The 24587-nt window shown below is 33.2% G+C and overlaps 2 protein-coding genes and 1 long non-coding RNA gene across 4 annotated transcripts; 1 reads left to right on the top strand and 2 right to left on the bottom strand.

The window, feature by feature from the left end:
- The first annotated feature begins 2165 nt into the window (after positions 1-2165).
- Positions 2166-3545, top strand: LOC126718801 (zinc-finger homeodomain protein 11-like). The gene has a single exon (XM_050421152.1). It carries the CDS (start codon positions 2429-2431, stop codon positions 3299-3301), a length of 873 nt encoding a protein of 290 aa, XP_050277109.1. The 5' UTR covers positions 2166-2428; the 3' UTR covers positions 3302-3545.
- Positions 3546-8536: 4991 nt separating this feature from the next.
- LOC126718799 (TATA box-binding protein-associated factor RNA polymerase I subunit B) lies at positions 8537-18935 on the bottom strand. 2 transcript variants are annotated; one of them, XM_050421151.1, is made up of 6 exons: positions 18030-18935; positions 14997-15833; positions 14708-14841; positions 12222-13345; positions 12040-12124; positions 8537-9017 (listed from the first exon to the last, which is right to left on the bottom strand). In XM_050421151.1, the coding sequence occupies exons 1-4, from the start codon at positions 18649-18651 to the stop codon at positions 12740-12742; spliced, it is 2199 nt and encodes a 732-aa protein (XP_050277108.1). In that variant the 5' UTR covers positions 18652-18935; the 3' UTR covers positions 8537-9017; positions 12040-12124; positions 12222-12739. The 2 variants fall into 2 exon arrangements, with proteins under 2 accessions (XP_050277108.1, XP_050277107.1); XM_050421150.1 differs by lacking the exon at positions 12040-12124.
- A 2590-nt stretch (positions 18936-21525) lies between these two features.
- Positions 21526-23660, bottom strand: LOC126718800 (uncharacterized). The gene is made up of 2 exons (XR_007653052.1): positions 23118-23660; positions 21526-21841 (listed from the first exon to the last, which is right to left on the bottom strand). It is a non-coding gene; the product is annotated as an uncharacterized LOC126718800 (long non-coding RNA).
- Between the last annotated feature and the right edge of the window lie 927 nt (positions 23661-24587).

The raw sequence follows: 24587 nt of genomic DNA, 5'->3' as shown, positions 1-24587 counted from the left end.
TCTACACCAATTTTCCCTTATTTAACATGTCTTTTAAAACATTAGACTAATAGAAACTTGATCTAATTGAAACCATAAACTGTTTAGAAGTTGTTGTAAATGTGTGAAATTATCAATGATCATGATTAATTTCCTCTAACAAATTAAGATTTTAATTTTTGTAAACCAATATCATACTTGGTAAATTTTCAATATTAGCCACCTAATCTCTTAAATGGCCACATACCAAAACAATATTTGTCTCTCTCTTAATACCAAAATCAAAATTAAAAATTAAATTACAACTTTACTTAATCATGCATTGTTTCATATCCAAGATAAAATAAACCTTATTTAAAAAATAAATAAATTTTAATTTCTTTTTGTTAAATTTTATGCTAAACTATGATTGTTGATTCTCTATATGAAATTAATCTTGATTTTCTTAGTATTAAATATATTTATTTAATTGATATTTAAAAATATAAGGTACTACTTAAAATTTTTTTTGCCATAGACCTCAAATGATATTGAATTGATCTTGTACATGTGAATAATATTATGAATCAACACGTATTGGGTTGGAAGAAATTTTTTCAAACTGATTCAAAGGAAAACTTTTTTCTATTTCAATTGTCTCAAAAATAAAGTAGAGTGTTTTTTTTTTAATAGCAAAAATTGGTTATATAGGAGTTGCTCTTTCTTCATAGAAATTCAATCATGAGGCCAAAGCAATTTCAGAAAATTGTAATCAGGTTGAAGTACACACCAATGAAATGTCCATTTTATGTATGTTTGAAGTCCATTCAATTCTATAGTTTTAAGAGAACTTAAATATAAAAAAATTAAACAAAATGAGAAAAAGTTTCGTTAAACAAGCCTTATAAGTCAAGCATCACTCTGTCCTAAAGCAAAACTTGTTTAATTATGAAGTCACAAAATGTATTGATTTTAAAGCTTGTGAATTTTTTTACATTAAAAAAATAAAAATAAAATGCAAAATGTAAAATTTTGATAGATGTTTATAAATGGGATAACCGCATTAGAGCTATGTTTTTAACACATGTAAGCGTGAAGAAATGATAAGTAAAAAGTGGGCACAAATCAACATACTTTACTTCTTATTAGAGCTACCCCTTTATCAACATTTTCAATTTTGTTTTTAATGGTGACTTGCAATCTTTACCTTTATTATTATTATGGTAATTTTTCTTGTTAAAAAACGTTCTTTACTTTTTAAGCACCATGCTAATTAAGCTTTTGCAAGTTCAAGTTAACTTGAAGTTAGGTTTCAATTTTCCATCATCATCTAATCTTATACTTGGCTTATAAAATTAGGCTTTGTGATTAAAGGTTCTTCTCCCACTCCTAATATGTGTCACAATCTGAAATCACTTAAAATTTGGAACATAACATGTTTTAGTTGAATTCAAAGCAGCCCATAAAAGAAGGGTATTATTTAAAACGATAATTGAAATAAACTGTTGAGTTTTTCATAAAAATGGCCAAGCCAAATTTGGTAGGTTGTCAAAAACTAAATCATGAATTTGGCAATTTAGGCAAAGCTGATCAATTCCAAGCCAAAAACAGATAACCTTTAAAATTTTTGAAATAGTTTGAAGATGTGGATGGTACAATGATAAGGGCAAAACATGAGCAAAGATGGTGGAGAGGATTTTAGGTAAAGTGGACAAACCATGTTAGATGTAACACATTATAGTGGGAAAATCATACACTGAAGAAAAGAAAAAAAATGCAGAGCATGCAGTCTATGGCTGGTGCTGAAATGTACTTTTTGTACAATTCATATACGCTACCGGGCATGAGCCACGTTTCAGCCTAGGACTGATTTACAAATAAAGTGATTTGATTTCAAGGAATATATTCCTAGTCAAAAATAATTGAGACAAAAATCACAAAACAAATATTAGATGGGCTTGTATTCATGTTATAAGTATTAGTGTTATACAAAACCTGTTTTTGGAGTCATTATAGTATAGTGCTTGAATATTGGTCATTTCAATTTACTGAGATGGTAGATTCTTATTGATACAAGTATGTATTAACTAGTATAATATATTGCTTGAATATTTATGAAAGTATTGTAAAATTAGTCTTGTCTTATATTGTATTTGTATTTAGCCTTTGGGGCAGTTCATATATACACAGTTGAATCCAGAGCCCCATATTCTCACAGGACCTTGACATTTGTACTCTCATTTCTCATTACAATAAACCATCATCAATTCCATTATATTGTACTACCATGCACCATCATCACCATCATATATCTTAAACCCTTTTAACTTCTTTTTTCATTTTTTTCCCCATTCACATTCAGACACACACACACCTATTCTTGATTCTCCAAACCCTCTCACTCACCTTAACAAAACCCTAACCCCCCAAAGTTCCAACCTTTAACCCTGACCATCATCATCACCAAGCCATGGACTTTAACCCCACCACCCCCACCACAACCCCAACCCCAACCCCAGATACAGATGCTGAAACCCCACCACAAACCCAGCCTTTCAAGTCCTTATCTTTCACCAATGGCTCACTCAAACGCCACCACCCTCTTCCACTCCCACCACAACCAAAACCACAGCAAGAACCACCCATGTTAGTGTCCTACAAAGAATGCCTCAAAAACCATGCTGCAACAATGGGTGGTCTTGCTCTTGATGGTTGTGGTGAGTTCTTACCTTTACCCAATGCCACTCCTTCTGACCCAACTTCACTAAAATGTGCTGCTTGTGGTTGCCACCGCAACTTTCACCGCCGTGACACTGACAGTGTCCCTAAAGTTCTCAACTTTCATCATCAACTCAAGCTTTCCTCTCCAAGCTCAAGCCCAAGCACAAGTACAAGCCCAGTAAGGTCACCACCACCAGTCTCACACTTACCACCATCACAATACTACTACTCATCGCCCTCATCCTTACCACAAATGTTGCTATCTCTAAGTGCTGCAGCTGAGCCCTCCTCAGAGAACCCACTTGGGAAAAAGAGATTCAGGACCAAGTTTACACAGGACCAGAAGGAGAAGATGTTTGCGTTTTCTGAGAAATTGGGTTGGACAATGCAAAAGTGCAATGACGGTTTGGTGGAGGAGTTTTGCAATGAGGTTGGGATTGATAGGAAGGTCCTCAGGGTTTGGATGCACAACAACAAGAGCACTTTGAGGAAAAAAGAGATGGGTTTGCTTGGTCATAATAGCACTGTCAGTGATGGTACTGCTACTTTTTGCTGCAAGAAAGAGATTGATTACAGTGCTAATCTTCATGTTTCTGCTAATGGGTCTGCTCCTTCTTCTTGATTTGATGAGAGAAAAACTGAAAAAAGTTTGTAACTTTTTAATTTTTTTTTTTTTTTTTTTTTTTTTTGGCTTTTTTTTCTGATTAGTAGTACTGATTACTCACTGTTGATGTTGGAGAAGATGAACAAGAGAGAGAGAGAGTAGATAACAATTAAAAGGACTAATTTTTCTTAGTATGATTAATTGGTCAGTTAATGGAGGTTTAATTAGTTTCTATGAATGGCTAGACTGAGTATTGGTTTCATTTTTCATGACATCTTTGTTTGTTTACTTTCTTGTATGGTTTTTGTCTCCTTTTGTTCAATTTGATCCTGATAATGGGCACCATGATATGGTTTTGGATTTATATTGATGATTTGCCTTAATATTATCCAATAGGTCCAGTCCCATACTTATTTGTCCAAAATTGGATCTTATCAATTTTTGGATGCAATTTGTTATGATTTGTCATCTGCAACCCTGTCTTTTATTCATTTATAGGGCATTCCTACTTTTGCAGAAACGTGCACCCTTGTCTTGTTGAGAGGGATAATTGCACTAATGGGGTTTGGTGCACCTTGACAGCAGACCCAAACCCCTAATCTTGTCCTCATTGTTTTCTTCTGCATAGTATTTTTTTTTTTTATGGGAGTTTTCTGCATAATTTTAATGGTTGAGTAATAGTATAATTTATATAGGCACTCATTATTTCTTTGGCAATTGGCTACTTGGCAAGCTATCACCCTCAGATTCTTTATTTATTTTTAATAAAATTATGTCTTAAATTATAAAACTCAACAGTTTGTGGAACCAATCAACTAATTAAATCATAATACATAAAAATAACCATATTAATTTATGATATTTGTAAAAGTAGCAAATCAAAATTTGAGATTTAAAAATAACAAATTAAATCTTAGTCCATTAAATCATGATATTATAGTAAATTAAACCTTAGGGCATTAAATCATGAGGTTTATAAAATAACAAATTAAACTTTAGTCCTTTTAAATGGAAGGATACTGTGTTTAAGGACATTTAATTTGCTATTTTTCAAATTGTTAAGGTTTAATTAGTTTCGAAAAAACTATAATTTTTAAATCTAAAATCACACATGGGTTAAGTTTTAACAATTCCAAATGATAATGTTTTAAAATAAAAAATCTTCTCCAACCCTGCAGTAGTGGAGGGGTCGTTTAATTTAATCTTTCAATTGATTCAATTATTATGATAAAGAAAGAAAATATAAAAATAATAATAATAATAATAATTTTGAGAGATAACTATTTTGTATGTTATCTTTAGTTTAATCAATCTGAGCTTTCAAGGCAAGATGGGTTTGTTTGCTTAATTAATGAAAGTTGATAGAAAGAGACAAGTAGTACACTGAAGAACTGACACATTTCCTTATTTGGTTTGTTGATTAAAGCGGCAAGTTTTGTTCCTCTTTTGCTGCTAATCATGACTTTGATAGGATAAGCAGGAAAATTCAATAGTTTTTTTTTTTTTTTTTTCCTTCTGTTTTGGTTGAGTTTTTTGATTTGATAATTCAATTAAATTAATATCTGAACCACCGTCTCTGATTACTAATGCCTTAATTGGATACCACGTGTACCTACTTTTTAATATTTTCCTGCTCTACCTCTTAATTTGTGGCAGTGCTTTGGAAGCTTGTGGACCAAACATATAATCATATTTTTATGACTTTGTCTTTGTTTGTGTGAACTTGTCCCAATCCAGGCATATAATACCCTGTAAGAAAATTCTATTACCATGACTTATTTTCACAAATTCTTTGTTTGTGCCGTGAGAGAGAGAGTGAGTGGAAGAGAAAAAATAATCAATTTATATGTAAGTGATAAACAACTGCTTACTATTTATCAGAAATTAAAACTATAATAAAAAATTGTGCAATAATTTCAATTTGAGGTGCTAGAAGCACTTTTCTCCTTCCCCATACTTTTGAGTCAAGTATGTCCACATTGAACATGGCATACAACAAAAGGGGATTTTAGTTTTTTTTATTTTTACTTCTTTGTAGGAGTCCACATCTGATGAATTATTGATGCTTTTGTAGGTGTCGTCTAATTACTTAACGTATTATGTATTCAATATGCATCTTCCCTTTCGTATCCTCTTTGCTTTATGGAATTCTGATTTTGGATCAATTGTGAAGATCGAGGAATTTAGTTCTATTTGAAGGGGCTTTCTTGGATTTAGGAAGATCCTTGCAGCTAATTAAAAGAAGATTCCAAGAGTATTGGGAAGTCAAACCGGTTGTTTCCCCAAAGGATAGCAACTTGGTTTAATCCAGAGTAAGGGGTCATTAAGATTAATTGTGAAGCCGTAGTTGGCTATGATATATCGTATATTGTTATTGTTGCTAGAAATTGGAGAGAGGCATTGGTTTTTACTCTTTCAAAACGAGTAAAATCAATATCCTTTCCAAGCTGAAGCAATCAACTAGGCAACTCAAAAATTAGTTTCACACAATATTGGTTATGCTATTGTTGAAAGTGATGCAAAAATTTGTATAGATGCTATTAATAGACTATCCATAGCATCTCCATGGAGGATTTAGGTAATAAGTTTAGACACTACCAAGTTGGCAGCTCTTTGTCAGTCTATTCAGTTCAAATGAGCTCCTAGAGAGGAAAATCAAGCTGCTCATATTTTGGCTTCATGGTCTCTTAAAAATAATTATTTAGGTTATTTTGTTCTTGGCTCGACCCCTACAATTTTTTTGTGATGTATTAGCTCTTGAGCAAGCTAAGATAGATTATGGTTTCTAGTTTGTAGTTTCTATTCCATTATTAATTTGTAGTTTTTGTTCCTTTGTTAATGAAATTTGTTTATTATCAAAAATAAATAAATAAATAAATAAATAAATAAATTATTATTATGAGTATCATAGTTGTGTGAAACTATATATTATGAGTGATGATGACCATATAAGATGTATGAGATACCTTCATTGATTTATGTTTGACTATCTTTCACCTAGATTTGTGGTTTATCAATGTAATACTTTACGCCTAGTTAATTTTCTGCTTTTCAATGCTTTCCAATGTAGGTATGAACAGTTTTTGAGTCAAACATAGTTCGTTCTAGCTTTGTCATATATTTTCCTAGTTTGTGTGGAAAAAAAAAGGCATAAACGTTAGCTATTTTCAGTGCATTACATTCACCTTGTGTTTGGACGAGGAAATTTGTTAAATACAGTAAATTTACAAATGAGAGATTTACATCCCCATCTTTGAAAATGTCATCATTTATAAATTTCTTATCTGGTTGTAATATTTGTAGAAATTCATAATTATGGGATTGTAAATTTTGAAACTGAGACATGATTAGAATTTGTAAAGTCCTTCACTATACAATATGTTGGCTGAATCCAACACAAGTATGTTTTATGGTTTAAAAACTTATTAGAATATTCCCGTAACAGTGCATTTTTTTTTTCAATTTTCATTAATATAAGTCCACTTTATGGAAGTTTTATTTTGCATAAGATTGGAGAAAAATATATTATATAAAATGCAACAATAAAAAGAAAAAACCAAACATAAATAAAGGACAAAGACAACAAAATTATTCCAATGACATTATTTCTTGATAATAGTAACCGCATGTCCTTAAGAAAGGTTTAAAAACACTTGGTATATAAAAAATAATATTGACAAAAATTAAATTAAAAAAAAAAAACACTAAAACTAAAACTAAAACGAGTTTTTTTTTTTTTTTTTTTAAAAGCAATATCAAAATAAACTTATTCTATCTCCCTTCTTAAATAAAAATCAATACCATGTTTTTCTTCCTCTCACTCGGGACTTTCTTTAACATGAGAAATTGTTTTTCATTTTCTATAAATTAAGCACAAGCTTAAGTTATTCATCTTTGCAAAGATTTAGTATCGCAAGTACCTCATCCTATAACTCTTCTACACCCAACTTTTATGTACTAGCACAAATGAATTCCTCAAATTATGAAGCCATTTTAGCCGCAGAAGTAGCAAGAACATCATTACCATTCTTTTCTTTATAGAAGCAATAATAAGAAAAGTTGATACTTGAACTCTTTTCTTTTGATATTATCCTTGTTTAGTGAAAGATAATCATCGATCACTTTAATTCTTTTGGATCCTAAGCTCCTTTTTCAAGTAGAAATGTTATGTCCACAATATTTTTACAATAAATTCTAAGTAACAGGTTGTTATTAATTGTTACACGTGAGCAAAAAATGAATTTCAATTGTGGATTCAAATTAGAACCAATAACAACTTACCACTTATAATTTGTTGTGAAAATGTCATGGGTGTAGCATTTTCTCCTATTCAAATTAACAACATTGGTTTCATCAAGAAGAGTAATGATATCAATATATCATTAGCTTCTACATCAGTTTCAACACCCTCTCACTAGTTACCCTACCCAATTTGCAATTACTTTCCACCGAAATTTTATAACTTTTTGAACATGAAATCGAAGGACAATATTATAACGTGAAAAGAAAAACATATATTAATTATGTTCATATAAATAGTAACTATCAAGAATTAAATTATTATTAAACGCTATAACTTGATACATTCTTGCCAAACATTATTTTATACTGTAATCATCTTCTTTGTTGCATCCCAATAATTGAATCCACTTTTGATGAAGTATATCACTGACAATTCAATAGTCTTTTCCAGATCTTATAAGTCAAATAAATTTTGACATTAACAACACTGATATCAATGTGAAACTGTGAAGATAATTTAGATGATGCATTATAGTATGCAATCATCTTCCATCCCCCATTGGCTTTATAGCCTAAGTTGTGCTCAATTCTAAGAATATCAGCTAACTTACGTTCCAAGTCCAAAGTCCAATAGTAGAAAACTAACAGAGAGTCAACTTCTGGCCTAGACAATTGCTTCTTTGAACAAGGTTTTCATGCCAAATCTATTGATTGTTGTTTCGGTCTTTTGTGTAATGCATCAACAACAACAACAACAGAAGGCTCTCAAGTAGCTTATAGCATAAAACCAAAACATGACTTTTTACAGAAAATATAGCAACAGCCAACAAGGTAGAGCAGAAAAGATTTGCTAGATTGGGTTGTGTCATAGAATCTATTTATAACACAAACCAAAATATAAATCTTTTGGTTCTTGAAGTGCTTAGAAATTTTACATTTAATCAAAAGACAATAAATTTAGTATTAACAAAAAAACACAAAAAAAATTCATAAAATGACATTTTTCAAAAAGACATCACAAGCCAATATGAACATATTTCAAATATATACTTGAGTTTTAAAAAGCATTAGATCATAATGTTAAGTAGTTATGGTGTCCAAAAAGAATTCAAAAAGTTCATCCTTATAGTAGGCTTATAGCTTATTAACAATTGGCATAACTTTTAATATTCTTGATCCTTTGATCCTATATGTATTACGCATAATGACATGAATACCTGTGAATTCAAAACAAAAATCAAGATTTGAACTCAATCCACTCACTTCAAAGGCATCTTCTATCTAGCATTATAGGAATCAAACCCATACTATCCCTTTTGTAACCATCATGGTCTCCCACTTGCAAGGGGTGGCACCAGCTCACCAAATGTGTCCCATCGGTGCTACAGGCCATCAACATAGGAGAGGTCACCAAGAAGCAGATGAACATCATAGTTGCACTGGTCATTGTGGTCTAGTGTCAATTTGGTACCGGCAATTTGAAACAAATCCCCTGCACATAAAAAGTAACTGGAAATTAAGATGAGGGTCTTGAGCTGGAACTTAGGACCTGTCCTCCACATTGTGGCCAAAAGGCACTTCCCATCATACCTTGTGTATATACTGAAATTTAACAGCAATGACAAGCTAATCTCATATTGCATGACAATGAACCCCACATTAACTTCACATGCATTTTCGAGGGGAAAAAAAAAAAAATTTGGAAACTACAACAATTTACAATCTCTTTTTGGAATACAAAATATTATACTCTCTGTTTTTTCTTTGTTTAACAGCCCTTCGTCAACACAATATTACATACATCGGTTATATTGTAAATAAACAAATGGCTAGGGGGAAAAATGGTTAGATGTGAATCATTGTCTCTGTTTTGGCTACTGAGGTTTTTTTTTTTTTTTTTTTTTTTAAATCCCAGAAGGTAGAATAGAAAATTTTAACGATAGAAAAATTATAGAATATGGATACAAATACACTACAAGACCTATAGCAAGCTTCTCATATTTTTAGTCAAGGAGAAGACTTAAGATCAACCCATGTCACTCAGATGTAATTGTCTCCACTCAAAGAGACGGGCACCTACAACAGCCATTTACATAGATAAGTAATTCAAACTAAATGTGAACCAAAACTAAACCTCAATGGCTCTAATAATTTTGAGCTACAAAAGAGAGAATATAATAAAAACCAAATGTTCCAACACCCAACTTTCCAAGTGAAAACTTGCAAAAAAATATTCATGTAAAAGGAATTAGCAAAAAACCATTTGTGAATGCAAAAGGTAATTACATCAAATCAAAATACATTCATAACGTGACAGTAATCACTTAACCATGTTCATGATAACCAATAAATATTATTAGTCCAATTGACAAGACTACCATACACACTTGTCGAAATGAATTCTGCTCAGGTATAGCAATCAAAAGTGATCCTCCCATGATATATAACCTACAATCATTAAATTCTACGATACAATCTCTCTTTCAGGCATTTCATTCAACAGTTTGGTACCTTAGGCATAAAGGGTTATATAATTTAAACATATTACAAAACATGGAGATATTGATGAACTTAAAATTCATAGTGCCATAAGTTGGTTGTACCAATATGTGACTCGCATCATACAAAACATCCTGTTATTAATCCATAACCAGATTAAGCCACCGATTCAAGCACAAATAACTTAAGAGTATCAAGCAAGCGTTACATCTTTGATCTGGTAAGAACCCAAAAGAAAAGGAAAGAAATTTAAGGTAATGGACGTGAAAAGAAAAGGGTCCCTTACTTAAAAAACAACTTATGACTCACCAACCTCATAAACCCAATTTAATTAGATCATTAATTACATCAATAACAATCTAAAGTACAACGAAAGAAAAGCAAACTCAATAAAATTAAAATTAAATGAAACACAAGGTACATATCTTGATTATAATCCACGAACAAGATTATTACTTGGCAAAAAAATCAGACATTCAAACAGAAAACTACAAATACCACATTTAACCAAACTTTCTCACAGAAAAAAAGGTTCCATTTATAAAGCAAAACCTTAAAACTTACTGAACTGGAAAACCAATGAATGCAGGAAACATCAGATGAATCACATGCATAGAGCAAAAAGCTATGTTGTTGTATAATGAAACTACTTTATACATGGAACCTCACCAAGGCAAGGCCCTTTGGACCCACCCCTAGGGAGTAAACCACAGAAATATCATTTGATATATTAATTCCATTATATAGTATATGGACATATACTGCATATTTTCATGTCTCATAAATTTGAACAATGACCCTATTACATGTAAAATTTATATTCAAATTTAAACTATGACCATCAACAATGAAATAATTTTGATGAGGGTTGGTGGAAATTTTCTATTTGAAGAAAAATTTGACTCGTTGGAAACAAATCATTATCTAACTCCCCTGAACCTTGCAAATTTGAAGCCAATGTAAGTTGGCTAATACCATTCAAGTACAAAAATTCCTTACAATACATATTCTAAGAGATAACTAAACCTTTTTCCAACTAAAACTTATACAACGCACCCAAATCTGTACTGTCCCTTTCTCTCTTTCCTGAGTTATCCCCACTGCCACACGCAACTCTCTCTCTCAGCAACTTCTTGATCAGTTCGGAGAAGAGACGATTTCTCTCCCCAAAATAGGGAGCTTTGTGAGTCTTCTCTTCTCACTAACAGTGAGTTGTGAGTTGTATTTTTCTCACTAAATTGTGTCTATCAAACGGAGCATATTGACTCACCAAAATCCCAATACAACAAAAAACACTATTCACACGTCTTTCACTCTTTTTAACATAGGTAAATATATAATGGATAGAGTGTGGCAAAAACTCTCCTTTTCTGTATATAGTAAGATTTATCCAGCTTTACATCAAGATTTATACTCTAACAGACAAGCATTTGGTAGAATGCTTGTGGGCAGTTAGGTACCTAACATTTAACAGTAAAACTAACAGAGCCTTAAAAGGGAGAAACAGCTTTTCATTGGAAGCTAATGTAGAGAACTTCCCCAAAATTCAGGAAAGACTTGCCCTTGATTTTCTAGCTTCAAACCAAGAATGGGGAGGGGGAAAGAACTACAGAACTGAATATAGAGAAACACATCCAAGATCATTAGCAAAGAAACACAATCTTGATAATTAGCAGTAAGGAGGATTTTGATTTATGGATTTGACAGAAAACATGATAGAAATAGCAATTTCACAAACCAATCAAAACCGGCCCCTGGCTTGAGGCCAGCTTAGGACAAGAAGGCCATATTAGCAATTTCACAAACATCATGCAGACCATAGTGGGAGACATTAAACCCATACGACCTCTCCTTTGGCAAATATGCAGGACAACAATCGATACTTGTGATTAATAAAAAAAAATGTGCACATAAAAACCAATAGAATCCATTTAAGAATATGACATCTGCCTCAATAAATAGCCAATCAAGCTTCTTGGGTATAGAAAAAGATGGGTATTCTTCAGAATTTATACCATAAGAGAAGCATTTGAATGAAATAAATCTCCCCAAACAAGAATCGGCTCTTCATGTTAATCAATTGACCGTGCTGCTGGTTTGCTGGGTGGGGATGGGAAAGATTAAAAAGAAGAGAATGCCATAGGGAAACATAGAAACTAAAAAAGAAAAAAAATGAGAGTGGTGAGAGATATCTTACCTTGAACCTGAAGAAAAAAGGGGAACAAAGATGAAGGAGACAGAGACTGAATAGTGAAGGAGTCTTTGCAAAACTATTTAACTGGGTCTTGAATTCATGAGCACATTTGGTGATTTGAGAATCCTGCGTTGCCTTCAATTTCAGAATTTCTTCTTTTTACACATAATTTGGAGCTGTAATTTTGGCCTCCCCAATTTTGGCATGAAATTTCAAATTTCTTCAAATATCTATCCAAATGAAGGAGTTGATAAATGCCATTCTTAAATTCTGGCTTCTCCCCAAATTCAAGCTCTACCCTACCCAAACAGACGGTGAGATTAATTGTATAGGGATTCGGCTGAGCCAATTTTTTTAGAAAGAAAAAGAATTAGACTAATCATGCGGTAAATCCTGATTAGTCTGTTAAGGATATGTAGACAACCCCAAAATTTTGGGACGGGCTTGATTGTAGTTGTAAAAAGAATTAGAAAAAGAGGCATATAAATGAGATATTAAAGCTTATGATAGAAAATGAACTTTCATATATTTAAGTTTGAAAGCCCTATGGAATCATCATCAGCATGCTCTGGTGCTATATCACTACAAAACTGACAAGAAACATTAGGTGGTGTTAAATGCAAGCAGTGGTCAATTCTGTTTTCCAACCAAGCTAGTCTCTTTTCAAGACTCAATACCCCAGTATGCATAATCCGAATGTCAAGTTGTGCAACCCTAGCACAAGCACGAAGCAGTATGTAATAATCAGCATGGGCAGCATAAGTGTAAGCTCCTTCATCCTTCTTCCTCACATAGTGAAGGTAATCAAGTCTTTTGATCTTGACCCTTGGTGGAATGTAATAGAACCTATTCTCCTCCATGTCCAATTTCAAACGTCTGATGGCTTCACTTTGCAGAGTCTCAGCTGAAGCTTGGTCACTGGATTCAGAGTTTTTATCACCACCCAAGCCTGGCTGTGACTCTTCTGCATGAGAAGTTCCATCATCAGAGGATGGGCCACTAACACACCCTTCATCTCTGGTCCTCTTATTATCTATGGAAATATGGCTAGCCAATCCTTCATCCCTCAATCTCTTCTGGTTAAAAGCACAATGTCCCCCTTCAAAATCCTCTGACGGCTCAGAATCCTGAAATCAATGAAATAGTTTTATAAAAAAAAAAAAACAGTAAATGGTGCTATTTCCTAGCTCAAACTATTATATACGCCATTCCTACCCAAAATCCAGAAATTCAACTCTACATAATATGCATAAAATGAACCACTAGACTGATGGCCCTCAATTAAACTTTAATGTGAAATGTGATAAATCTTGCCTTCTCAACCTTTTGAAGTGATAAGAAGTACAAATGCAGAACTATGTTCAACAAGGATCAGATTAGACATCTATCCCATTATGCAGGGCCTATTGAATGTAGACAAACAAACATCAGTGGAGCTCTTACTATATCATCTCCAGACCTCATGTAAGGATAACATGAAGGGACTAAGAGTTCAGAAACAACTATATGAGGCAGCTATCACAAGTTCACTGAACCATAAAGATATACATCATTGCTCAGTGGTATCCACAACTGAGAGAAACAACCACAATTATATGCACAAAATAACCTCTTTTTTTGCAACCTTCAAATAACAGAGAGATACATGTAAAATATTCTGTTCCAAGTATAGGATACACGGCTGTCCTTTATACAGGACAAGTGGAAGAGAACACAAATAATGTAACTCCCCAATACATCTTCATGAGAGGCCCAAAGTACACAACCATAAAGGCTTTTAAGACAATATTATTCTTTTTCCAGCTGTGACTCACAGAACTCTATATAATGAGCTAAAAAGAGAGAGGTTTCCATATAGGCTGGAAATTTTACCAGTCATGTGTGTATCTCCATCACTCAATTGAACTGAAACATATGAAGTTTCAAACAAGGAGTAGGGGGTTGTGTATAATAGTGGAAGTTAGAACGATAAATGATCAATGGCAAAAAGCAGAATTCAATTCATCCACATATGAAGCAAAGCCCCTACCGTTCAAGTCTAAATTTAGAACCCCAAGAGTAGAATAGATGACTTTTATATGACTTTTGACAGGTGATTCTTGTTAGAATAATGATTAAATGACTTAAATTCACTCTTCCCAAACAGCTTAAGATTTTGGGACAAATGGTAATTTATCAATTCTGTCCATAAAATTTCCATATCTCTTCCTCAGTTTTTGAGGTCTTGAAACTTAATTCGAGGATATCAATTGTACTACTAAGAGTTATTACCTTGTAATTTGTTTTGTACTGCTGGATAACCAGTAAAAAGTATATAGTGAGGACTATTCACAATTCAACTTCCAAAGGACTATAAACTTAAATTGGCTAGTGTGAAGTACTATCCAGTTTCAGCTGATTGGAAGCCTAAAAGTAATTCCAAGATTTATGAATCACAAGCACACATTTGACGGAGAAATAAATCATAACTAAGTCAAGCTGTAAACTACCTTCTCATTCTGATAAAAATCCCAGAATTCTTCTATTAACTTCTCCTCATCATGATCCTCAAATGATGGTTCTAATCCAGCAAAGACCACATCCTTACAGTACTGGAGATATGTTGGTAAGTCTTTGGAATACTCTGCCAACAAAAGACTAAAGAGTTAATTTTTGTAATTGATTACCTTAAAGATAAGGAAAAGCTTTCAGAACACAGTATGTTTAACCATATGAGAAAACTACCATCAGAACCAATAAACAACATTGTTATCCATAATACTGGGAAAAAAAAAATACCGTAGGTGTTAGCAATCTCTTTGTATCTTGCTTCAAGCTTGCGCAGAATCTCTGCAGCATCTAACTTAGACTTCTGAACCTGTGATGAGTGTCTATAATAATTTGTCCCTAAATCATCTGCAACTTGGCAAGGAGAACCAGATGCCTCTCCAGCATCATCACCCATTTCGGAATCACACATTGGGTCTAATTGTCCAATATGGTTAGATGTAGAAGAGGAATCACCATGACTAGACAAACTCTTTTCCCAAACCCCAAAACCATGTATATTATATAGAATTCTTATCGCAACAATCAGTAGTGACATTACACAAACACGAGTAGGAAGCCTTAACTCATTTGTTGATAACCATAAACCTGGAGGCATTGACCACTCAGATATGCGGCATGCATGAGGGAGAATCTTTTCTGTAGGAAGACATAACTTCTGCAGATAGCGGGAAGCTATTGCATAGAAGTTGACTGGAGGTAAATCCAAGCCTATGGACTGAGCAATTATTGCTGCCAGTGATTCCAACTTCTGGAATGGAAGAGCTTGAGACGGTCCGAACATAATTCTTGAACTTATAGGGCAGGCACTTGATGGACGTCCAATGCATTTTTCAATTTCAACAAATGCAGCAAAATATGGAACCTTCCCTTCGAGTGACCACTTCACTATGTCTGTTGGCAGGATTGCTTCCCTGGCAATATGACAAGCCAGAAACGAAACACCTAAAGAACAAGATAATGGGATCCTCTTCCTCAAGGATCTGTACCAAATCATTACTGCTCGCTGACCATACATATTATGAGGTTCTTCACGGTATTTTCGTCGCTTATGATCTTCCGGTTCGTCTGAAATTAAGGAAGAAATATATTTACTTACCAAGAAAATATCCATATGAGAAGAACATCTACCTCATTACAAATCTTAGAAATAACCAACACTAAAATTTCCATGTAATACACACAGCATAAAAAGAAGGCTAAATTACATATTACACCCTCTAACTTTTCCCACAATTGAATTCAGTTCTTAACTTCACTTTCATTCAATTCAATCCTCTAACTTTTAACTTTGTTCAATCCAATCCTCCCATCCAATTCTGTTAGAATATTGCCGCTAAGTATCCCAAGATGAGACCCAAAAACAGCATCGTTGTAGGGCTTACTAATGGCGCAATTCTAATAGAGATTAACAAGATGACTGAATTGAATTAAGTTGAAATTTAGAGGAATGAAATGAACAAAAGTGAAGTTATAGGACTGAATTGAATTTTAGGCAAAGTTAAAGGGTGCAATTTGTAATTTAGCCTAAAAAGAATGTTGGCAAAAAAATAAATAAAAGTGAGTCAAGCACTCGCATAAAATTATAAAGAATGAACTTACATAGAACATTGATCCAATTCATAATGCAACCAAGTCAAGAAACTAGGGTCACAGCCAAGCTTCAAAAGGACAGGAACACTAAAAAGTTATGGCACATTATATCATATATGATATATGGATACTAAAGTTCATAATATCCAACATATTTGGAGAGTCAATTCCCTCTTAATATCCATATCATGCCTGACTCAAACTAATATCACAATTTCACAAACAACATCATCAGACCATGAAATTTAATTCAAATAATCACTTACAAACTACTTACACGACTATTTCCAATTAGGCCACATGATACTCTATTAAACCTCTGTTTCTTATCCTTTATATCCAACAATTAAGTTCTACCAGGATCCTAGCCATTCGCTTTAAATCAAAGCCAGTCCAGTTCACAATAAATAATGAATTTTTTATAGCATACATGTTACCACCTAACTCTCTATCAAAATGATAACTAAAACTGATTTTAAATGAAAACAACAACAATCAAGCCTTAATCCCAAATTTTTTGGGGTAGACTATAAGTCCTCAATAGATTAGTTCACCTGTTCACTCCGTTTCTATACCATCCTATCAAAACAATTACTGAAACTGATATTAAACGAGGTGGCACCAGATTCACCGTCTTTCTCCATTTCCATATCATACTATCAAAACCATAACCTAAAATAAAACTGATTTCAAATGACATCACACCATATTCACCTATTTCACTCAATTTGTCTCCCATTCTATCAAAACCATAACAGAAACTTAGACTAATTTTAAATGACTTGACAGGTTACACCATATTCACCTATTTGCTCCATTTCAACACCATTTTATTGAAATACTAATAACTAAAACTGATATTAAACGGCATGGCAACATATTCACCCATTCGTTCCATTTCTATACCAGTCTATCAAAAAGATAACTGACAACTGAATTTTAAATAACATGGCACCACATCACCCATTCCCTCAATTTCTATACCATTTTATCTAAACTATAGCTTAAACTGAAACTAATTTTAAATGGCATGACAGTCTGTTCACCTGTTTGCTCAATTTCTATACCATTCTATCGAAACAATGACTTAAACTAAATCTAATTTTAAATAATGTGACACCATAGTCACTCCATTTCTATACCATCCTATCAATAACTTAAACTAATGCTAATTTTGAACGACGTGACACCATATTCAATTATTCCCTCCATCTCTATACCATGCTAACAAAACAATAACTGAAATTGAATTTAAATTATGTGACACCATACTTACCTACTTTATTTCTATAGCATTCCATCAAAAGCATAACCAAGACTAATTTTAAATGACGTGACACCATATTCAATTATTCGCTTCATTTTCTATACCATGCTAACGAAACAATAACCAAATGAATTTAAATGATGTGACACCATATTCACCCACTTTTATTTCTATATCATTCCATCAAAAGCATAACCAAAACTAATTTTAAATGAAGTGACACTGGATTCACCTACGTGACACCATATTCAATTATTCGCTCCATTTTCTATACCATGCTAACGAAACAATAACCAAATTTGAATTTAAATGATGTGACACCATATTCACCTACTTTTATTTCTATATCATTCCATCAAAAGCATAACCAAAACTAATTTTAAATGACGTGACACTGGATTCACCTGTTCGCTCCATTTCGGAGTTCTGAATGGTTTGATCAGCCCAGTCATCATCAAAAACCGCAGAGCAAGCCACAAACCTCATCCAAATGGTCCCAGCGAGCCCACAAATCAAAGGGCTCACCTTGAACTCTCTCACCAAAGCCTCACACTGAAACTGTATCATATACTGCAAACCCAACACATACCGAATCCTAATCTCATTGTAATAGTCTTCAAAGGTAGGCTTCACCTTCACCGAACCCCCGAAATCCTCAGGACCCGTGGGCCCATCAACGTCGGCTTCGTAAAACTCTTCCTCTTTTTTGATGGGTGTGGTTTCGTTGTCAATGTTTTGGGTCAGAGAGTTCCAGAAGAGGTTGGAATTGGGGGTGGCAAATTCGGGTTGGGAAAGCGGCTCGGGTTTGATGTTGGTTTGGCTGCCGCCGACGCGGCGGCTCAAGCTGGCGACGTAGACGGCGCCGCCGCCGAAGCCTTTGTCGACGAAGTCTTCGTCTGCTACGCCGGTTTCGATGAAGTCTTCGGCTTGGGCGCCACAGCGATCGCAGTAGAAATAGCCGTCGGAGTCGCTGGATAGGCCGACGAAGCCACAGGATTGGCAGGCTAAGTTCTTTGGGTCCGCCATTACCAAAAGCTTAAAGCAATAACTAGGCGCTAATTTTTCAAAAAATTTGAAGAACCCAGAAAGTTTAATTGCCCAAAAACGAAGCCAAGATTGGATTTTGATGAAAATTGAAAGAGACCCAGATGGTGAAAATCGATATTCTTGGGAAGCGTCATTGGTAGAGAGCGAGGTTTGATCGAATCCTCACATGGAATGAAGCGGCGGCCACTTTAGAAAGCAGAGAGAGAGAGAGAGAGAGAGAGAGAGAAGCTTGTGGGATGTGTGTTTTGAGAAACGTTTTGATTTTTGGCGGTGTGTTTTTTTTTTTTGGATAAAGCCTGGATTGTTTTTTAGTTGGGCTGGCCCGGCTGGGTCAGTTTCTTATTACCCGTTTTGTTTGAGCTTTTGGGCCAAAATCATGAGTTTGAAAACTTTTTTTTGATGAACATGAGTTTGAAAACTTGACCACAAAGTTTTGTAAATTTTTTGAAATCTTGCTTGTGATTATTGACCTGACCCACTTGAACCCACATTAATCATGTCGTGGGACACTCTTGGGTGCATTAAGGTTATTTAAGTCGTGGCACAATATTTTTGTGAAGCGCACAACTCGAATCAGGCAGCTCTTAGACATGCAGATTTGATCTAATTCGGGACTTCTATTAACGCACCACGCTCCTAGAAGCTTAAAATTATGCTTTTTAAGTCTTATAAACATGAAAAAGTGCATTTTTTTTTCTTGTTATATTCCCTAAAAAGCAATTACAAATCGTCACTTTTTTAAAAGGGCAAAGCTTAGGTCCAGTGTTTAGTTACAACGGACCTATCATGATGGTGACACATTTCCACATTTAGTCACATGTCATCATTTCAACAGGTTTAATGTATTAGATGCACTCGATCCAAACTAAATCCTTTTCAAAAATGAGAAAAGCAAAATGTTGAACCAAACTCACCATAATTATAATGGAGACCTAGGACTTAACGAGCTTTGAGGACCATTACTGTGTGTTGCACTTTACCCCCCTTATTGGGCTTTTCCATAAGATGTTATTGGGCGTAGTTGTCTAAATGCCATGCAGTTTTGACCATTATTGCTATATTGGGCTTAGGTTGATTTAGACCCACACAAAATGAATCCTGAACAATGGAAACCATATGACTAGGTTTTCGTTTTTTTTTCATAACTCCAATTTGGTATTCAAAGTTTCAAACTAGTAGTACACGGATCAATTAAGAAGTTATATATATATAGAAGTTGAGCTTAAAAGCCATGATTGCGCCAAGTGGCTACTCTCATTGATTAGTAAATTAATTATATATTTTTTGTTAGGATATATTCAGGGCCGACCTAAGGCCTAGGTAATGGTTAAAAGTTTAAATATTTATAAAATTATATATACTTTTTAAAGGTTGTGCATTTTTTTTTTTATATATTAATGATGTTAAGGATACTACAAATATTATTATTAGCTTACAAATTGCCATGTTACTAATCACAACAAAGTTATTTAAACATTCATTAGTTAAATTGATAAATTTCATCAATGAGAGTCAATATCACATTATATAATAAACATTTTATAGTGCTTTGATCACATTTTTCCTTTTCATTTTTATTAAGACTCTCAATGTACGAGACCAATAGAACCCTAACCCAATTGAAACTCTAAAATGTTTCAAAAAAATGTTGCAAATGTGTTAAATCATAAATTATAGATTAATCTTCCCCAATAGTTTGAGACTTTAATTTTTGTAAACTAATATCCTACAAAGCCACACACCAAATAATATCTATCTTCCTCTCTTAAAAATAAGATATAAAATAAAAAATTAGATTTTAACTTTACTTAACAATATATCGTTGTATATACAAAATAAAGTATTTTTTTAATTGTAATAAATTTTATTTTTTATTAATATTTATGATTTGACTATAATATTCGATTCTCTATTTAACATTAATTTAGTTGGAATTATTCATCAAATTATGTACTTAATGTATTAAATTAACTTTGAGCTGCTTAGTATTAAATAATTTTGTTTAATGATATTTACATATTAAAAGCCATGCATAAATTTTTTGCCTTAGGTCCCAAATAATGTTGGGCCGCCCCAGATATATTTCCTCAATTAACGGATAATAATCATAGTATTTAACAACTGTAAAATTTTATCTTTTAAATTTTAACAAATTTAAATCCTATTTAAACTAAAAGTCTATTATTAAAAATTCTAAACTTAAATTTCAAACAACTACCTACATTTTCTTTCTTAAAAAAGAAAATAAATAAATAAAAACCCATATTTTGACAAAGGGATAAGATTTAACAGTACTTTTAAAAAAATTTAAATTCTATTAAACTAAAAGTCTACTATCAAAATTTTCTAAACTTAAATCCTACATAACCCACATTTTTTTTTTCTCCTCAAGTTACATGATTTACCAATAATTTAAAACAAATTTAAATTCTATTCAAACTTAAAGTCTATTATAAAAAATTTCTAAACTTAAATCCCACACATGACACAACCCAAGTTTTTGTTTCTGTTTTTTTCCTCAAGTGGCAACTTATTAAATTAATATTTTATTAGGATATTAAGCTACAAAACTCTTTGACTAAGAGATAAAATTTAACAACAATTTAATTTAGATAAAGCATTATCATCTATGTTTTAAAATTTTAAATTCAACTCCAACCAAAAGTCTATTATCAAAAATTTCAGAACTTATAATAAAAGTTGAGCTTAAAAACTGCACCAAGTAGCTACTCTCATTAATTGGTAAATTAATTAAATATTTTTGGTTAGGATATATTTCCTCAATTAAGGGAAAATATTTAATAACGGTTTAATTTAGGTAAATATCATTTAAATTTCAACAAATTTAAATCCTATTGAAACCAAAAGTCTATTATAAAAAAAAAACTCATGTTTTGACTAAGGGATAAGATTTAACAATAATTAAAATAAATTTGAAATTCAACTCCAACTAAAAGCCTATTATCAAAATTTTCTATAGAAATATGGCTAGCCCGACTGTGACTCATCTGCATGAGAAGTTCCATCATCAAAGGATGGGCCACTAACACACCCTTCATCCTGATCCTCTTATTATCTATAGAAATATGGCTAGCCAATCCTTCATCCCTCAATCTCTTCTGGTTAAAGCACGATGTCCCTCTTCAAAATCCTCTGACGGCTCAGAATCCTGAAATCAATGAAATATTTAAAAAAAAAATAACAGTAAATGGTGTTATTTCCTAGATCAAACTATTATATACGCCATTCCTATCCAAAATCCAGAAATTCAACTCTACAGAAAATGCATAAAATGAACCACTGGACTGATGGTCCTCAATTAAACTTTAATGTGAAATTTGATAACAAATCTTGCCTTCTCAACCTTTTGAAGTGATAAGAAGTACAAATGCAGAACAATGTTCAACAAGGATCAGATTAGACATCTATCCCATTATGCAGGGCCTACTGAACGTAGAGAAACAGACATCAGTGGAGCTCTTACTATATCATCTCTACAGTACACGTCATGTAAAGGGACTAAGAGTTCAGAAACAACTATATGAGGTAGCTATCACAAGTTCACTGAACCATAAAGATATACATAATTGCTCGGTGGTATCCACAACCGAGAGAAACAACCACAATTATTAATTATACGCACAAAATAACCTTTTTTTTTTTTTTGCAACCTTCAAATAACAAAAGAGAGATACAAGTAAAATATTCTGTTCCAAGTATAGGATACATGGCTGTCCTTTATACAGGACAAGTGGAAGAGAATACAAATAATGTAACTCCCCAATATATCTTCATGATGTGTGACTCACAGGACTCTATATAATGAGCTAAAGAGAGAGGTTTCCATATATGCTGGAAATTTTTCCAGTCATATGTGTGTATCACCATCACTCAATTGAACTGAAACATATGAAGCTTCAAATAAGCAGTAGGGGGTTGTGTATAATAGTGGAAGTTAGAACAATAAATGACCAATGGCAAAAAGCAGAATTCATCCACATATGAAGCAAACCCCTACCGTTCGAGTCTAAATTTAGAACCCCAAAAGTAGAATAGATGACTCTTATATGACTTTTGACAGGTGATTCTTGTTAGAATAATGATTAAATGACTTAAATTCACTCTTCCTAAACAGGTTAAGATTTTGGGACAAATGGTAATTTATCAATTCTGTCCATGCAATTTCCATATCTCTTCCTCAGTTTTTGAGGTCTTAAAACTTAATTTGAGGATATCAATTGTACTACCAAGAGTTATTGCCTTGTAAAAGTATGTAGTGAAGACTATTCACAATTCAACTTCCAAAGGACTATAAACTTAAATTGGCTAGTGTAAAGTACTATCCAGTTTCAGCTGATTGGAAGCCTAAAAGTAATTCCAAGATTTATGAATCACAAGCACACAATTGAGGGAGAAATAAAAATCCCAGAATTCTGATAAACTACCTTCTCATTCTGATAAAAATCCCAGAATTCTTCTATTAACTTCTCATCATGATCCAGAAAAAAACGGTTTTAATACAGCAAAGACCACATCCTTACAGTACTGGAGATATGTTGGCAAGTCTTCGGCTTGGGCGCCGCAGCGGTCGCAGTAGAAATAGCCGTCGGAGTCGTCGGATAGGCCGACGAAGCCGCAGGCTTGGCAGGCCCAGTTCTTTGTCTCCGCCATTACCAAAAGCTTAAACCAACACTAGGCACTAATTTTTTTTCAAAAAAATTGAAGAACCCAGAAAGATAAATTACCCAAAAACGAAATAATATGATGCCAAGATTGGATTTTGATGAAATTGAAAGAGACCCAGATGGTGAAAATCAATGTTCTTGGGAAACGTAATTGGTAGAGAGCGAGGTTTGATCGAATCCTCACACGGAATGAAGCGGCGGCCTCTTTAGAAAGAAGAGAGAGAAGTTTGTGAGATGTGTGTTTTGAGGGACGTTTTGGTTAAAGGCCGGTTTGTGTTCTTTATAGGTAAAGGCTGGTTTGTTTTTTCGTTGGGCTGGGTCAGTTTCTTATTACCCGTTTTGTTCGAGCTTTTTGGGCCTAAATCATGAGTTTGAAAACTTGTCCACAAAGTTTGGTAAATTTTTTGAAACCAATGCTAGTGATTATTGACATGGCCCACTTGAAGTCGCACTACTCATGTCGTGAGACACCCTTGGATGTATTAGGGCTATCTAAGTTGTGATACAATATTTTTGTGAAGCACACGACTCGAATTAGGCAACTCTTAAATATGCAAATGTGATCTAGTTCGGGATTTCTACCAATGCACCACGCTCCTAGGAGGCTTAAAATCATGCTTTTTGAGTCTTATAAACATGAAAAAATGCATTTTTTTTTTCTAGTTGTATTCCTTGGGAAGCAATTACAAATCGTCACTTTTTCAAAAAGGCAAAGCTTGGGTTCAGTGTCCGATTATAATAGACCCGTCACGATAGTGACATATTTCTATTTTTATGGCCTGTTTGGAAGTTTTGAGAGGAAGGAGAGTAGAGGGGAGTAGAGGGGAGGAGAGTAGTGGGGAGGAGAGTAGAGGGGAATGATTCCCCTCCACCTTGTTTGGATGTTTTAAAAATTAGGATGGAGAGGAGAGGAAATGATTAAAATAGACAAATTTACCCCTATTTGAAAATGAACTTGCAACATTGATTTATGATTAATTTGTTAGTATTTTTTTTTTTTTGATAATTTTTTTATGTGAATTAAATAATCAATATTAGTATATGATTAAATATTTTTTCTACTTTTTTATTATATTAAAAAAAAAACCATCTTTAATTGATAATAATTAAAATAAGAAAAAAAAATGTTTGGTTTGTTTGTTTACTGAAAAAATCAACAAAATATTGAATTTTGACTATTTCAATAATCATAGCCATCCCACCAGGTTGAATATTACGACAAGGGCTTAC

This window comes from Quercus robur, chromosome 3 (assembly GCF_932294415.1).
Source record: "Quercus robur chromosome 3, dhQueRobu3.1, whole genome shotgun sequence".
Lineage (NCBI taxonomy): Eukaryota > Viridiplantae > Streptophyta > Magnoliopsida > Fagales > Fagaceae > Quercus > Quercus robur.
This window is presented reverse-complemented; position numbering and strand designations above follow the sequence as displayed.

Bases quoted from the DNA above. Each gene is read 5' to 3' on its own strand.
- LOC126718799 (XM_050421151.1), bottom strand. From the start codon at position 18,651: ATGGCGGACCCAAAGAACTTAGCCTGCCAATCCTGTGGCTTCGTCGGC. The intron at 14,842-14,996 runs GTATTTTTTTTT...TTTTGTTGGCAG, and splicing joins AGAGATTGCTAACACCTACG to AGTATTCCAAAGACTTACCA. The intron at 13,346-14,707 runs GTAGTTTACAGC...CATTGATTTCAG, and splicing joins ATTTTTATCAGAATGAGAAG to GATTCTGAGCCGTCAGAGGA.
- LOC126718801 (XM_050421152.1), top strand. From the start codon at position 2,429: ATGGACTTTAACCCCACCACCCCCACCACAACCCCAACCCCAACCCCA.